Here is a 16,781-nt window from a genome sequence, read left to right as displayed (position 1 = left end):
AAAGTCATTTGAATAGATTAATATGATTATGATCAATTATGAATTGATTCATTTCTGTATGGATATAATTGAAAATGTGTATGATTTTTAATCTTTTTATTTATTTATAATTTAGACACCAGTTTTACTAATTAACTGTGATATAAGAATTATAGCATTTTGGGTGATTTTATGAGTCTGTACTACATGTATGGTTAAATTTAGAAAAATGTAAGTAGACATAAATAACAACAAAAAGTCTTTTGAAAGGCTAAACAAAGCAAAGGATTATTACATTTTATTAAACTTTTCAGCTTCAGTCATTAGTTGTTGTTTTTTAAAGCTTGTTTGTGGTAGTGTTCAAGCACTGTAAAAAGTTAAAATGTTACCTTAAGGTCTGAATTTGATATTTAAAAATGACTAGATAGATAGATAGATAGATAGATAGATAGATAGATAGATAGATAGATAGATAGATAGATAGATAGATAGATAGATAGATAGATAGATAGATAGATAGATAGATAGATAGATAGCACACAAACAGACAGACAGCTAGAGATAGATAGACATACAAGCAGACAGACAGCTATAGATAGATAGACAGACAGACAAGCAGACAGACAGCTAGAGATAGATAGACAGACAAGCAGAGAGACAGACAGACAGACAGACAGACAGACAGACAGATAGACAGATAGACAGATAGATAGATAGATAGATAGATAGATAGATAGATAGATAGACAGACAGATAGACAGACAAGCAGACAGAGAGCTAGAGATAGACAGACAAGCAGACAGACAGCTAGAGATAGATAGACAGACAGACAGACAAGCAGATAGATAGATAGATAGACAGACAGACAAGCAGACAGACAGCTAGAGATAGATAGACAGACAAGCAGACAGACAGACAGACAGACAGATAGATAGATAGATAGATAGATAGATAGATAGATAGATAGATAGAGATAGCTAGATAGATAGACAGACAGATAGACAGACAAGCAGACAGAGAGCTAGAGATAGACAGACAAGCAGACAGACAGCTAGAGATAGATAGACAGACAGACAGACAAGCAGATAGATAGATAGATAGATAGACAGACAGACAGACAGACAAGCAGACAGACAGCTAGAGATAGATAGACAGACAGAAAGACAAGCAGACAGACAGATAGATAGATAGATAGATAGACAGACAGACAAGCAGACAGACAGCTAGAGATAGATAGACAGACAGACAGACAAGCAGACAGACAGATAGATAGATAGACAGACAGACAAGCAGACAGACAGCTAGAGATAGATAGACAGACAGACAGACAGCTAGAGATAGACAGACAGACAGACAAGCAGACAGACAGACAAGCAGACAGACAGACAGACAGACAGATAGATAGATAGATAGATAGATAGAGATAGCTAGATAGATAGACAGACAGATAGACAGACAAGCAGACAGAGAGCTAGAGCAACATGACATCATGACTTTGCGTAAACATACACGCCACTTTCAATTCAAGTGGCGTGTTATTTATACGCATTTTGAGCTATCCGCGTGTATGTCCACGCCGAAATCTTTTGCGTGTATGTCTACGCCATTAAATGTCCTAGTGATTCCGCGTGTATGTGTACGCTGTTAAATGTCCGAGCGAAACGAAGCAAAATCTATATCTACATCTGTGGAGCGATATTTCTTTTCCTAGGATGGTAGGAGAAGACTCATAAATGGAATTAACCCCAGTGACGGGTAGGTTTAGGGACGGGGTTGGGGTAGGTCATATATTTATATATATACATAATACATTAATATAACGTTAAATCAAAGGCGTTGATAAACACGCTGAAAAGCGATTATGCGTGTTGATAGCACGCCAAAAATGGAAATACGAATTGGCGTGTCATACATACGCCATTTCATGAGATCAGTCTGGCTAGAGATAGACAGACAAGCAGACAGACAGCTAGAGATAGATAGACAGACAGACAGACAAGCAGATAGATAGATAGATAGACAGACAGACAGACAGACAAGCAGACAGACAGCTAGAGATAGATAGACAGACAGACAGACAAGCAGACAGACAGATAGATAGATAGACAGACAGACAAGCAGACAGACAGCTAGAGATAGATAGACAGACAGACAGACAGCTAGAGATAGATAGACAGACAGACAGACAGCTAGAGATAGATAGATAGACAGACAGACAGACAGCTAGAGATAGATAGACAGACAGACAAGCAGACAGACAGATAGACAGATAGATAGATAGATAGATAGATAGATAGATAGATAGATAGATAGATAGATAGATAGATAGATATACACTTCATTATGGGTGTGTGCACCTGTATCAATGTACATTTGTACACTTGCCTGATCTGCATGTTAGTCATTGACCTCTGAACTTACTGTTCACAAAATTTCAGATGTGTTATGCATCTGCTGCTAAGGGTCACAGAGTCTCTCTCTCTCTCTCTCTCTCTCTCTCTCTCTCTCTCTCTCTCTCTCTCTCTCTCTCTCTCTCTCTCATCTCTCTCTCTCTCTCTCTCTCTCTCTCTCTCTCTCTCTCTCTCTCTCTCTCTCTCTCTCTCTCTCTCTCTCTGTGTGCACACATGCATGTTTAGTGCAGACTGCTACATGAGCATATCTTTTGACAGAGTAGGAAGCAGTGATATGCATACTTTCCTGGATAAAAGGTGCTGGTGTGGAACTGCCACTGTATGGTAACACACACACACACACACACACACACAGGTGCCAGGCTGACTGTACACATCATCTGACACCGGGCTTCTTGCTTTCTCGTCTCAGCAGTATATATGCAATGTACCTGTCGGTGTGTGTGTGTGTGTGTGTGTGTGTGTGTCCCTCTCAGGCTCACTCTACCGTGTCAGTCACAGGAGCACCTGAGTCCACATCACACACATCAGCTGTTTACACACCATCCTGTGTTCTGAACCACAGATATTCACTAGAGAGACAACATTGAGAATCCCCAGAGGAACATTTTATTGCTCAGAGGTTTCTCTTTCATGGCTCAGGAGACTTAATGGAGTCATGTTTCACTTAAGCATCAACTTTGACTCCGATGTTTCGCCTAAAACTACTTAGAAGAAACACAAATACACAAATGAGACATACAGTAAGATAGAGCTATAAAGCCAATGTGAATAGCATTGCTTGTGAAAAAGAAGTGTGCTTAATTGTATTGAATGTGTACTTCAAATTTTAACAGTGCTTTTTTTTTTAAACGTACTTGCAAATAATATATTAATGAAATTAAGGCTAATGAAATTAGTGTACTACTTGAAGGGAGTACACATGTTATACATGTTTCTTAACACACTTAAGTACAGTTTTAAAAAGTGCACTTTGTAATGTAATGTAAAATTGAAAGTTTTAGTTAAAAGTACATTTTAAATATTTATTTTTATAATATTTTGTCATGCTTTAAGGACTAACATACTAAAGCACTTGTAAAGTACGTGATTATACTTTTAACCAAAGTGTGTAATTTAATATTACATTTTTAAATGAATTCCAACTTCATCAATATAAAAATATGTCATTACAAATATGTTTAAATACATGACATGTTTTTCAATAGAAATTTAATTTAATTTTTGTTTACTATTAGGGCTGTCAAACGATTAATCGCATCCAAAATAAAAGTTTGTGTTTACATAATATAACCCCAGCATCCTGGCCAAATTTGCCCAGTGGCCTCTGTCCATCATGGCCTCCTAATCATCCCCATATATATATATACCGATTGGCTTCATCACTATGTCTCCTCTCCACCAGTAAGCTGGTGTGTGGTGAGCGTTCTGGCGCACTATGGCTGCCGTCGCATCATCCAAGTGGATGCTGCACATTGGTGGTGGTTGAGGAGATTCCCCCTTCCATGTGAAGCGCTTTGAGTGCCTAAAAAAGCGCTATATAAATGTAATGAATTGTTATTATTATTATTATTATATGTGTGTGTACTGTGTATAATTATTTTTAATACATAAATACCCACACATGCATGTGTATTTAAGAAATATTTGCATGTATATACTGTATAGACTGAATGTAGCCTATATATAATGTATATTTTATATAAATATAAACATTTTATATATAAATAACATATTTTACTTAAATATATACATGTGTGCATTTATATACAAAATAATTATACACAGTACACACACATATATTATGTAAACACAAACTTTTATTTTGGATGCGATTAATCGTGATTAATCGTTTGACAGCCCTACTATAAATGCTTGTCAGCACATTCGGTAGTACACTTTAACCATATTTCAAAGACAATAGAAGTAATTTTAAAATGACAAATACAAATTATATAGGCCTACGTAAGATGTAGGCCTACTGACGTGGGTAAAAAAAAAAAATCTAATTGCATTTAAAATAAATTTAAATTTAAACTAAATTAAACATGCAATGACGTGTCCGAAACCATTACATTATATTATTTCCGTAATAAATTACCTTTTTAAAAGTGTAGGACTACTTTTTCACAAGAGATAGCATCACATTAGCTTTAGCTTGCAGTCGTGGAAGAATTCGATATTTAGTTAATATTGCGATTTCTGACTTTAAATAGCACACTTTGGTAAATCTGAGCACAGTTGGGACATTATTAGTGTCTTTATTGATATTTGAGAAACATTTGTTTTCAACAATCTCATTGCCATCTAGGAGAGAGTATTGAAATGTTAATTTGTCTCTAGTTTGATTTCTATCATTGTTGTGCATCTGTGGGCATAAGTGTCAAATGTGAAACACAATCAATATATATATATATATATATATATATATATATATATATATATATATATATATATATATATATATATATATATATATATATATATTAGATACTTTAGCGTAGATCACTGTTGACTTTAATAGTTTTTTGTTGTTGTTGTTTTGTAGTAGGCCTAGTGGTGTATAAAAAAACAAATGTAGCCTATAGGCCTATATATATTTCTGACATAAAATCAGCGTGTCATAATAGAACATGCTCATGTAAAAAATCACAAACCTTCCTGATTCATCATGCAGTTTGTCTCCTTGTGTGTGAGAGAAAGACTTCCATATAATCGCTGTCTGCAGGGGAGGACAGCATCCATCTTCCTGTTTGCTTCTGGTTGTGGTGACCGTCCACTCCTCCAAGTGTGTAAAAATAAATCCATCATCGCCTCCTTTTGAACTCTCAAGGTCCCTTGTTTTCCTAAGAATTCCCTACGGTCACGAGTGTTAAGAGCCTCTTGTCTGTTGACTTTAGCCCAAAGGACAACGGACTACTGAATGTGACGTATAAACGTGAGGAATTTATATTTCTAATTAATATTGTTTAAACTTAATCTTATTTAAAAGGCAACTAAGTGATGAACTGATATTTTGTATTATTAAAATGCATGTATATTTAATTACATAGCTATATACGCTTATAAACCCTGAAAATTTTCATTTCTACCTGTTTTGACACTTGAAATGACCTCCGTTGGTTGGTGTTACCTATTTTATCCAGGTAGTCACATTGAAGGTAGGCTACACTATGTAACTTTTTTTGTTCAAAATTTGTTTAAAAAAACTGTGTTTTGTCATCCTGATTTCCGAATCACAACGGTAGGCTTATAATAAGAGTTTATATTCTGATTAGACCGAGCAAGGACGCCAACCGCTGCGGAGGAGCACAGTACCTGCGTGAATCGTCATATACATTAACAGAGAGAAGTAGCTCCGGCTATAATGTTCTTCCGCCAGACGCCTGCAGTTTTGTTTATTAACCGCTAGAGCGCCAAAAGTTATTGTATCTTTACACAACACAATGTGCTTCACAGTGTGCACCCAGCAAATGACAGAATTTTTATTTTGGGCGAACCATACCTTTAAGTGACTTATATGTTACCACATGAAGCACATTGTGTTTTCTGACTAAACATTTTTATGAAGGCAGCACAGAAATTGTCCACAGACTGAAAAGAATTACGTTTTGCGGTCATCCAGCATGTGCAGATCAGTGATGCAGCTCTAAGCTTGACAAGTCTGGCATAGCAGGAATTCAACACTTTACTGTTTACTAGGCCCCCATGTGGCCCAATGCTTTCCCCACACACACTTAACAGAGTATAACACAAGCATTGTTTAATAAAGCTGGCTTTCTAGATATTGTTACAATAAGAAAAATTCAGCATATTATTTTAAAACATTTACAACTACATCAAAATTACAATAAAAAAAAATTAAGGAATATTTCCCTTTATTATTTTATTGATTTATTTTTTTACTAACACCACAAGAATGTGTTACTAAGAAAATCGGGGCACCCAATATATATATATATTTTTTTCTAAGATAACCAGTTTTTATTGTCAAATCAAACATGCTTTTTACGTACTTTTACTGTTGTTTTGTATTAAGATTTTGGATTTACAAGAAGAAATGTGCTTTTAAGGTTATAGTATACAACAGACAACAAGTGAAACATCAATATAAAATAATATCCACCTGAAATTGCCGTCAACAACATGAAGTGCATGCAAAAATCTGAAACTTTTTTCATCCTTTTTTTTTTTTTTAAACAACTTGTTTTCATTTTAAATACAGCCATATGGTGTTCCTTTCCAGCTTCTCTTGGTCGGACATTTTGCTGCCAAGTTTTAGGAAGGCTGTGTGTTCTTGATAAGTGACATTTGTTGCACAGGAATGTTTTACAGCAAGCAGAATTACAAGGTAGAGTTTGTGTGTGTGTGTGTGTGTGTGTGTGTGTAGACATGCATGCGTGCGTAGATCCCGTCTCCTGCAGTCGCCTCTTGGAGCAAGGTTGCTCTGTTATGTATCTACAGTACTGTACAACTTATCTTTCTTTGCCTTCCTGCCTCATTTCAGTCGTAAGAAAAATATCCCATTTGTTGTGGATTCTCTTACAAAGATGTTTTTAAACATTCAGGACCAAAAAAAAAAAAAAAGAAGAAAAAAAAGAAATTTTAGAGTACATTTTTGGTAGATTTGGTACATTTTTTGTCGTTGTTTAAATCACTCTAAAATCTGATCCTAATATTGTCTTTGTCTTCAATGGTGAAGAATTCCGATCAAAGCTTCTTTTAATACTTTAGGGAATTTTCAAACGTCGTGAAGTATGGCTGTAATGCCCCAAGATTTGTTCTCCCTGAAAAAAAATCATAAAGTAACAATATATTAAACTACAGAGCAACCTTGCTTTGAGAGGTTTATGTACTAGTTTTTCAAAAAAAGGCTTTCTAGCATTCCTGTGCTTTGTATTTCTGTATAAAGTAGCCATGTTCATGCATTAAAAAGCATTTTTTTTTTTTTACTACAGGGCTTTGGTTCAAATCCATGGGGCATTACTTTAACAACAGAAACAGAATAAAGTCAGAAATCCATGTCAGAATGAAAGCAAGACAAGGTTCGATCTGCCATGTCGTGTGTGTGTGTGTGTGTGTGTGTGTGTTTTTGTTGTTTTTTTGGGGTGTGAGCAGAAGTTTAAATCTGAAAGCAACACAAAAATGGTTTGTGTAATGAAAAATAAAACGCTTGTAAAGCAAAGTAGTTTTATTCACACAAATTTAATAAGATATAACAACTGTTTGGTCCATAAATATTTAAGGGGAAATAGTTTCTATACACCATCTTTTTTCAAGAAACAAGGAAACATGGACAATCTTGATAGAACACGTACTGTACTATTAACACGAAGATCAATATATATGATTCTCGGATTTACCAACTAGTTCTGAAAGAGTGCACAACTGCCTTCTATGACATCGCCGCCCCCTTGTAACAGAATACACCATTAAAAAGATCTTCAGAAAAATCAGATGAAAAACAGAACAGTACAAAACTAGTGAGGCGTTCCAAGGATGGAAATCATTTAACAAACAAACATGTATCTCCTGAATTTTCACAAACTCTCTTCCAAGTCGCATAAGGCACATAGTAGAACTGAGTTAAGCATCTACTTCATGAAGCAGATCTAGTGTACCACTTTGTTCTACAACAGAACAAATTTGTCATCACACAAGGAAATGTTTCACCCTAGCGAGGAGCCCCGACCGATCTCCAACTTGAGCCGTAAATGTTGTTGTTTTTTGGTCTGTTCGGTGGCAGAACATTAAAAAAGAAGGGGGGGAGGGGGGGAACCAGAACAAAACAGGGTGATGCGTGTCTTTCCCAATTAACTTCCTGCTTCGCATTCACAAATCACTCATAACGCTTCCTACTGGGCACCATATTGTCACTGAGCGTTGGATATCTTCATTCAAAACAGTTGTTCCCCTAGTTGAGGCCCGGCAAACGTTCCAGGCCTCCTTGTGATCTGATTCGCACACATTGTGGCAAATTAGGTGGTAACGTTTTAAACAATTACCGCCGTTATTTGGCATTACAGTCCGGCGTCAGTGACAAAACAGACCTAAATTGAGGTCGCAGCATCCACTTGGCGTTTGAGCTCATGGGAAACATTCCCAGTGTATTCTTTTTCCTGCGGAATATACTCAAATAATGTTGGAAATAAAACTGGAAACGTACTGTATGCGGACATACTTTTTTCTTTCTGTGGCGGGCATTTAATGTCTGAAATTATAAAGAAAAGTTGCTGCCTTAAACATCCAAGTTAATTGTACTTACAAATTTTAAGTCATTTCAACTTAAATTACATTAAACTGGCGTTTAAAAAAAACAAACTCTTTTATAACTTATAAAAAAGTTGGAAATCGCTTAACTTATTTTGATGAGTTAAAGCATTGTAAAAACATACGTTGTCGTAACTTATTGATCTATAATGATCACAAAAACAAATCAATGACAAGTACTGCAAACTCAGCTGCCACACGGTTGCAAATGCTACACATTTTTAGTAGGTCTCGTCTTACATTTCCAAAGGTCTTTCTGTGGTCGCCAAAGGGTTTTTGTTTTTTGTTGTGGAAAATAAAAATAGAATCTGAAAATAAAGTGGGATAAAGACAAAAAAAAAAAAAACAGCAAATCCGTGTTAGAAAAGGTTTGTCAAGGTAGTTTGTGGGGGGCTCCCAGATTCGTGGCTGTCCAAACTAGAGGTCACTGATGTTACTACGGTGATAGAGGGATTGGTCAGGTCAGTTAGTGTGGTGGCCGTGCTGGGTGGGGTCATAGCACCGCTGTCGGAAGAGGGCGGCGGAAGTGACGTGCCGTCAGCCTTATCAACACCCCCATTCTCCTGCCGCAAAACGTTCCTTCTGAATTTGGCCCGTGCGTTTTGGAACCAAACCTGCAAACCAATCCCAGTGTCTTTACTCTTTTTGTGTTTTGCTGCGAATTATTGTCATATTTGTGCCTACTTATAAGTCATATCATTTCACATCACAAAGTTAATCACCACTAAACAATGCCAAAGTGAATCGAAAGGCTGTACAAAGTAACAGGCCTCAACTTTTGAAAGGGATTCTACTGGAAAACATGGACCATCAATTTGGATTTTTTTTTCTTTTTTGGTGCACAAGTATTGCCCCTTGAATTAAGCCTCTATTTAGTATATTGCCTCGCAAAATGTCTAACAACATGACATAACAACAGAAAAATGACTGATGGGTTAAAACGGAAAGCAAAAAACTCAAGAAGGGGATGAGAAGGGTGTTGGTGTGGATGTGAAATGGAGTCTACTGTGTGGCGACGCTTACCTGAAGAACTCTCTTGGTCAGTCCTGTCTTTTGGGCAAGCTGTTTTAAGTCCTTGGCATCAGGGTTGTGGTTTATGGCAAAGTAGGACTTCATGGTGCGAAGCTGATGGTGTTTGAACGACGTGCGCATGCGCTTGGTCTTCTGAGAAGGAGGGTAGGACTGCTGATCCCGATCCAAATGGTCCGCTTCGTTCTCGTTACAACCTGAAGTACCGGAACAAGGCGAAAATAAAGCAATGAGATTCGATATAGAATCACTCGTCAGATAAATATTCGATTTCAAACTCTACATTGAGGATTCAAATACAGTATCGGAAACTATACAGCTGTAAATGACTTACTGGGTCATAAACATGCCATATTTAGCTTCTTAAACTCTTAAAAACAAAGGTTCTGAAAGTGGGTTTTCTCAGTGATGCCAAAGAAGAACCATTTTAGTTCACAAAGGAACCAGTGAACAGTTCCATTTCTTAGTGGGAAAAGCATGTTAAAAATCTAAAGAACTGTTTTCCACTATAAAGAACCTTTTGTAGGTTCCATTGATGTTAAAGGTTCTTCATAGATGCCAAAAAAATAACCTTTTATTTTGAAGAGTGAAAACGTCATTAGAATCACATGACACCTGACGTAATTAATTTAAATATAACTAAATTCAAAACAACTGCTTGCCAACCTTTTGCGATTTTTTACAATATTCATATGAAAATTTGGGTGGATGAATAGTCACCTTCGTTTTATCTTAAATTACTGTACTCGATAATTTATGGATGTAGCTATAGATATTAATACCCGTTAACTACGTGCCATGATAGCAAAAATGATTTATTAATCAAAAGTGTCAGTTTTAGCCTTCATGTTAAATCGCTGCTCCGTTTAATTAATTTGGTAATTAATTCGATCGATGCTCATTTCACCCCACCGTTTACGTTTGTGTTTACATTAGTAAATATTTAAAAAAAATGCACAGCAAGAATTAACTCTTAGAATTAACAAGAATTTATAGCTATGAGAAGAGCAAAATGTTCTCACGAGTGTTGTTTTCACGATCCAGTCTCCTTTTTGCCACCAGAGGTCTCTATCTACAAATATCTATGCAACAAGTCGACTGGTGCATTGGGGTTTTAACGAATATAAAAATATACAATACTATGCAAAATTAGCCTATATATAATTTTGAAATGCAAAACAATTTAAAACTAATAATAATTATATGGGAAAAGAAAATAATTATTCGCTCAGGCCTATATGTTAAACATGCAAGCTGAAAAAAAAACAAAAGATTGAAGAAAAGGTGAAAAACTAAATATTAACATTGTAACGTTACCAAAAATTATGTAAGTAGAAACAAACAAAAAATGTTTCAATAGTAAAAAACAACAACGAAAACGACAATAATAGGCCTCAATAAATAAAACTGTCACCAATCATCAATAATATCGCGGAAGTCGTATTAACTTAAGAATTATTACAACTGACAACCATTTAATTTTGTAAGACAAACTACAGCTATGATAAAATATTGCAAACTTCACAGCACGTTAGAGTCAGGATAAAAAAGCGAAGGAGTTTAAAGTCGCACTGATGTGCGCTCGCGCTTCTGTGCTGAGAACAGCCATGACCTTCAAGTGGCTAAATAGGAGCTGGTTGAAAGCCAGAGATTCCGACGTCACATTCAATTAACGGAGAACAATTAACAGGCAGATTACCCTTATTTCTCTCCATTCATGAAGAACGGCAGAAACTTGGCACACAAAGCCACATTTTTTCCAAGCAGACAGTAATTGTAACAGCCAAAACAAAACAGGCGCAGCGGGGGTGCATTATGACGTATATGGCTGAATTCGAAAAGGTAGAAAAAGTAGAAAAAGTGAGGAAAATAGTGACTGGTAATACGAGGGAAGATACAGGCCTGTGGGCGATGGATCTACATTGCTATGATCCCTGCACGTGCACGGGGCTGGGTCACGGGGTTCACTCCTTTGAGAATATCAAATTAGATGTTTGATGACGCACTAATGAGCGAGGCCTATAATTAATCAGATCCAATCATCAAGACACAAGCGCGATATAGCCAACATTTTACTGTTGTCGCATAAATAAAAACCAAAGCAAATAAATAAATAAATATAGGACTAAAAGAGGGGAAAATACAGTGTCATTGTTATACATAGCCTATCCCATTGTTTTTGTAGGCTATATTCTGTAATATTCTAGGCATAGGATGATGTAGACTACAGTTTTAATGGAGGGTGAACTATGTAGTTGTAAGTGCAAATTTTTTGTGATGCTACAAACATTTTAAAATGTAAATTTTTTTTAATGTAATTTCTATGTAGGCTAATAATGATAGACATTTGAAGACACTTAAAACACTGATTTTCACTTGAATCGAAAGTGGGACACTTAGCCTATTGTTTGCAGGCATTAAGAACTAAAAGCTAAATCAAAATATATATATATTCTTATGATCAAGATGGTTATTATTGGAACATCGTGGCTGGTTTGTTACTGGTCCGACCGTGGCCCTACTACCTGATAATCCATCTGATCCATTATGTAGACCAGCTTGGGCCAACTAATGACCATAAGTGACCAGCATGGTGCAGCCTGAAACCATCAAACAACCAACAACTAATATACAATCTCACGTCTATGCTATTAGTATATTTATACAGGGTCTATTCCTTGGATGACATGGTTTATGTCATGTTAGCTCATACATCACTGTAAAAAAAAGTTGCTGCCTTAAATTTAAGTACAATCAACTTGGATGTTTAAGTCATTTCAACTAAAATTACATTAAACTAAATCTTGTGTAAGTTATATATATTTTTTAATTGTTTAACTTATTTTGATGAGTTAAAGCAATGAAAAAAAACATATGTTGTCATAACTTATCGATCATTAATTTTTTTTTTACAATGCACAGTATGGGGATAAATGATCACAATCCCAGAACAAGTTTTAAGTGTCCCACTTTTCCTGAAAGAACCTGTCCCACTTTATCTACAGATAGTGCACTTCAAACAGACCCTTACAAATAGGCCTACTGTAATGCAATTTTGCATATAGTGCAATATATAAAATTGAATTTGCTGAATTGAATATAAAATAAGTACAATCAACTTGGATGTTTAAGTCAGTTCAACTTAAATTACATTAAACTGACATAAAAAAGATGTTGAATCTTGTGTAACTAATACAAAAAGTTGAAAATGGCTTAACTTATGTTGATGAGTTAAAGCAATGTAAAAGCATATGTTGTCATAACTTATTGATTTTTTTTACAGTGCACTAAAACAGGCTATAAGCCCTATTAGAGAAATGCATAGCGGAGGCTTGTAATAATTATTATAGACGTTTGCATTTGATTGTCTGCTGATTTTTAAACGGCAACTGAATTAAATGAATTTTTTCGCTTCCCCCTAACTGTAAAAAATAAAATCAATGTTTATCGAAAGCACAATTATTCACATCTTATGTAGGCTACGCGATTACACCGTACACGAACAATGAAGGATATAAAGTGCAACCACAAAGATTATCCGTCCACTGAGTAAGTCCATTTAATGCACATCTCACCTGAGTTGTAAGAGCCGATATCTATCCCCATCGCTGGACTCTTCCTCTTCCTCGGCCTTCCTTTCTGCACCGTGCCGGTGCCATTGAAGTAAGGTAGCGCGAGCCCTCCGCCTTTGGCCGCTAATTCAGCGTAGTTTAATTGAGGGTGATACTCTCCCTGAACAAGGGTCTCAAAGTGAACCCGGCAGTAAACCAAGTTGTCTTTCATGCCGAAATGGTCACCCGTGGTCAGTGTTTTGTTGCATGTGGTGCAGGTGAAGCAGCTCAGATGGTACACGGAGTCCCTGGCGCGCATCACCATTTCCGAGGCGGAGATGCCGAGGTGGCAGCGGGCACATCTCTGCACGGAGAACCTTCTGGAACAGCACGAGTCATTTATAATCAAAATAATCACTCAGATTGGTAGTAACGTTCATCAGGTCTTTAACGAACATAAACGCATAACAGATCAAAAGCGCATGCACGTGCAAATATTTTTGATTCATCAAAAATCTTTTTTTAAATGTTTCGAATTATTTGAATAGCCTACAGGTCATCGTAGTAATGCTATTTAAGGAACACGATTATTTTGGGTTTCCTTTCAATTCAACAATTAGGCTACAAGTTTTAGGTGGCAGTAGAAATAGCCTAAACGATTATAATTTGAGTTGAGGAAAACCCCCATCGTGCATTCAGCATGAATTAATTCGCCTTATTAGATTAATTTAAGCGTGTCAGAAAATCACTATATGGGTCAATGGCTTACACTGGCTTCGATGTCACCAGTTCTTTATGTGTGTTTAAAAAAAGTTACTAACCAGGGCCTACTAAACAGGCCTAATGCACGGGTTAAGCCTCAAAGTTAAACTTACCTGTAGTAATCCTCTTTGCAGTAAATGCTGCCATCCTTCGCGAAACACGTCAGCTCGGATTCAAGGGCCAGTTTACATTCACAACACTTGAGACACCTTAAATGCCACTGTTTATCAACGGCGAGTAAGTAGTATCTGTCGGAGATTTTCCCACCGCAGCCGGCGCACAGCGCGGGCTTCTCTGGGCTCATGGAGGGCATAGTCTTCAGAAAACACAACATAAAGAGATGGAGTGAGTGAGTGAAAGTGTATGCGTTCATTAAAATATAGGCCTATCACACTAATTGAGTTTGCCACAATAGATTTAGAACTATAACTAAATAAAAATAAAGCCTGAATGATAAACAAATTAGCCTATGCATATATATATATATATATATATATAAGTAATTGTTATCAGAGTGCGAGATGGATATACCGATGTATTAAGGCAAAATTAGACATAATGCATAGTTCTATAACGCAGGCCTATGTTTTGTTTTTACTACGATGTTTATAACAGTGTAGCCTATTCTAAAAATAAATCCAATTTACAAAAGTATGCATATAGGCCTAATGATACTACTAATAACTACAATTATTATTATTAGCTTTATTGCATGTTTGGCACATTGGCATATGCATAAAGTATACTTCTTTTTTGTAGCGTTTTATTTATTTCGTGGTCTTATAAGAAGTTATTCATTTCGTGGTCTTATAAGAAGTTATTCTGTTGTGTTGTGACAACTGCTAAAATTAAGCCTATATAATATTTGTAAGAATATAGTTAAAAATGTAAAATATGTACATTTTTATTTATAAATATTCCTCCATTTATATTTTAATTAAATATGTTTTACTTACAAATTAGCCTCGCCATTTAAACGATTTAATTTAGGCTAATCTTCCAGAATATGACTTTTTTTTTTTTTGCATGTTTCTTGAGGCCTCTGCTAATGTTGAGAAACGAGGATCGTACATTAAACTAAATTTCGCTGTGTTTTTAAGTGGGTTACAAACTGTGAAGTCTGGGACTATAAAGAGTTTAGGAGTGCTGAGATTTGCTCAAACGGAAAACACACGCGAATAATGCAAAATCTTACCGTTTCTCGTCCGTTCATCTGGACTGTTTTAGCCAGACGAGACTCGGTTTTAGATCTCCTCTCCATCTCCTCCATGATCCCTTGAATATGATCCCCAGAGATGCCGTGGAAAAGCATGGCTGCTGGACGCAATGTGCAACTGCTTTCTTTCGCCTTGCACCCCACAACTTCCATATACAGCTTTCCGGATCCTTAAAACATCCGAGTGGATCTACACCAACAAATTCACACAAATGCAATCAATATTTAAAAATATAGCCGGTGGAGTTTGATGGATGGCGCTGGAACAGTCAGGAGAACAAGTCCACTTCTCCAATGTCTCGTGCAGGAGGGAAAAAAAAAGTATAGTCCGGACGATAAGGCAAAGCTGAAGTCTGAAGGATGTTTTAAACCTGGTTTTTCAGATAGTCCCAATCTCCTACTGGGGATCCGAATGCTTGAAAGTCAGGTTTGGGACTGTGTGTGTTAGAGATCCTGTGTCCTATTTGTGAAGAGAGCAAACGCCTGCCCAGCTCGGGTAATTGGGTAGGAGGAGTCCTCCCTCTCTCCAATGCCACTGATTTCTATTCACCAACAAAGACCTGTCACTCTCTCTTCAAACCGATGGTGATGGGCAACACGAGCTTGGAAAGCACTTGGTACAGACCTTTTACTTCTTTTTAGCTGCAGTTTGCTACTTTTTTTGTGAGGCTTTCTTTTTTTTCTTGTAGTTTTTTTGCTTATGCTTCTATTAATGCGTGTAACTGAATGGCTCAAAAGTGTAACTGAATTAAGTGTTGACACTGTTAGTCATCTGAGCTGTCTTTAGTTTTGTGTCTTGTTGGAAAATTGCGATTGAGAAATTATCTTATGGAGTTGGCTGTTTAGTTTATCGCAAATGATGCAACTGAAAGCCTGTATGGGTCATTTAATTACATTTAAATTCCTAAAAAAAAGTACAGTTGTATATTCTCGTTTATATATTTGCATGCATATTTGAAGCAAGTGTATTATGAAGCACCCATATATAATATATAGCATACCTATATAGCCTATATATATATATATATATATATTACTTGCTTTCTTTAAATTGATTTGACATTTGCACTCTGCTCCTTGTATCTCAACTGCATAAATTCAGCTATAATGTATTGTAAATGTAAAAAAAAAAATGTAAAACAAATGTTTGAGGATAAAGTGTGTGACATCTGTAAAATGAAAGTGGACTAAAGTGGTGGCATAATTTAAAAAGTTGTCAGACTGCTTTATCAAGGTGTGTGTGTGTGTGTGTGTGTGTGTGTGTGTGTGTGTGTGTGTGTGTGTGTGTGTGTGTGTGTGTGTGTGTGTGTGTGTGTGTGTGTGTGTGTGTGTGTGTGTGTGTGTGTGTTGGTCTCTTTCTCTTCTTGAGTGTTTGCGGGAGAAAGAGAGAGAAAGGAGAGCGAGGGAAGGGGGAGCGATGCTGTTGGGAGGAGGAATAAGCAGTTGTTTACATTCTTTGATTTTCAGATGTCAAACGTCAAATGAATCTCATTGCCACAGTTTATTTTCTGTACGAATACATACGAGAAATGGTCTAGAATTATATTAGAGAAGGATAATACC

General features: G+C 36.4%; 1 protein-coding gene across 3 annotated transcripts; it reads right to left on the bottom strand.

The window, feature by feature from the left end:
* Nucleotides 1-6,593: 6,593 nt before the first annotated feature.
* On the bottom strand, nucleotides 6,594-15,878 carry lhx9 (LIM homeobox 9). 3 transcript variants are annotated; one of them, XM_056236843.1, is made up of 5 exons: nucleotides 15,198-15,872; nucleotides 14,116-14,318; nucleotides 13,265-13,620; nucleotides 9,684-9,886; nucleotides 6,594-7,177 (listed from the first exon to the last, which is right to left on the bottom strand). In XM_056236843.1, the coding sequence occupies exons 1-5, from the start codon at nucleotides 15,369-15,371 to the stop codon at nucleotides 7,121-7,123; spliced, it is 993 nt and encodes a 330-aa protein (XP_056092818.1). In that variant the 5' UTR covers nucleotides 15,372-15,872; the 3' UTR covers nucleotides 6,594-7,120. The 3 variants fall into 3 exon arrangements, with proteins under 3 accessions (XP_056092818.1, XP_056092817.1, XP_056092816.1); XM_056236842.1 differs by lacking the exon at nucleotides 6,594-7,177 and adding an exon at nucleotides 8,934-9,274 and having other exon boundaries at nucleotides 13,265-13,617; nucleotides 15,198-15,878; XM_056236841.1 differs by lacking the exon at nucleotides 6,594-7,177 and adding an exon at nucleotides 8,934-9,274 and having other exon boundaries at nucleotides 15,198-15,874.
* Nucleotides 15,879-16,781: the final 903 nt, after the last annotated feature.

The sequence above is a fragment of the Rhinichthys klamathensis genome, unplaced genomic scaffold (genome assembly GCF_029890125.1).
Source record: "Rhinichthys klamathensis goyatoka isolate OS25496 unplaced genomic scaffold, OSU_Roscu_1.1 h1tg000467l_1, whole genome shotgun sequence".
Classification (NCBI taxonomy): Eukaryota; Metazoa; Chordata; class Actinopteri; order Cypriniformes; family Leuciscidae; genus Rhinichthys; species Rhinichthys klamathensis.
This window is presented reverse-complemented; position numbering and strand designations above follow the sequence as displayed.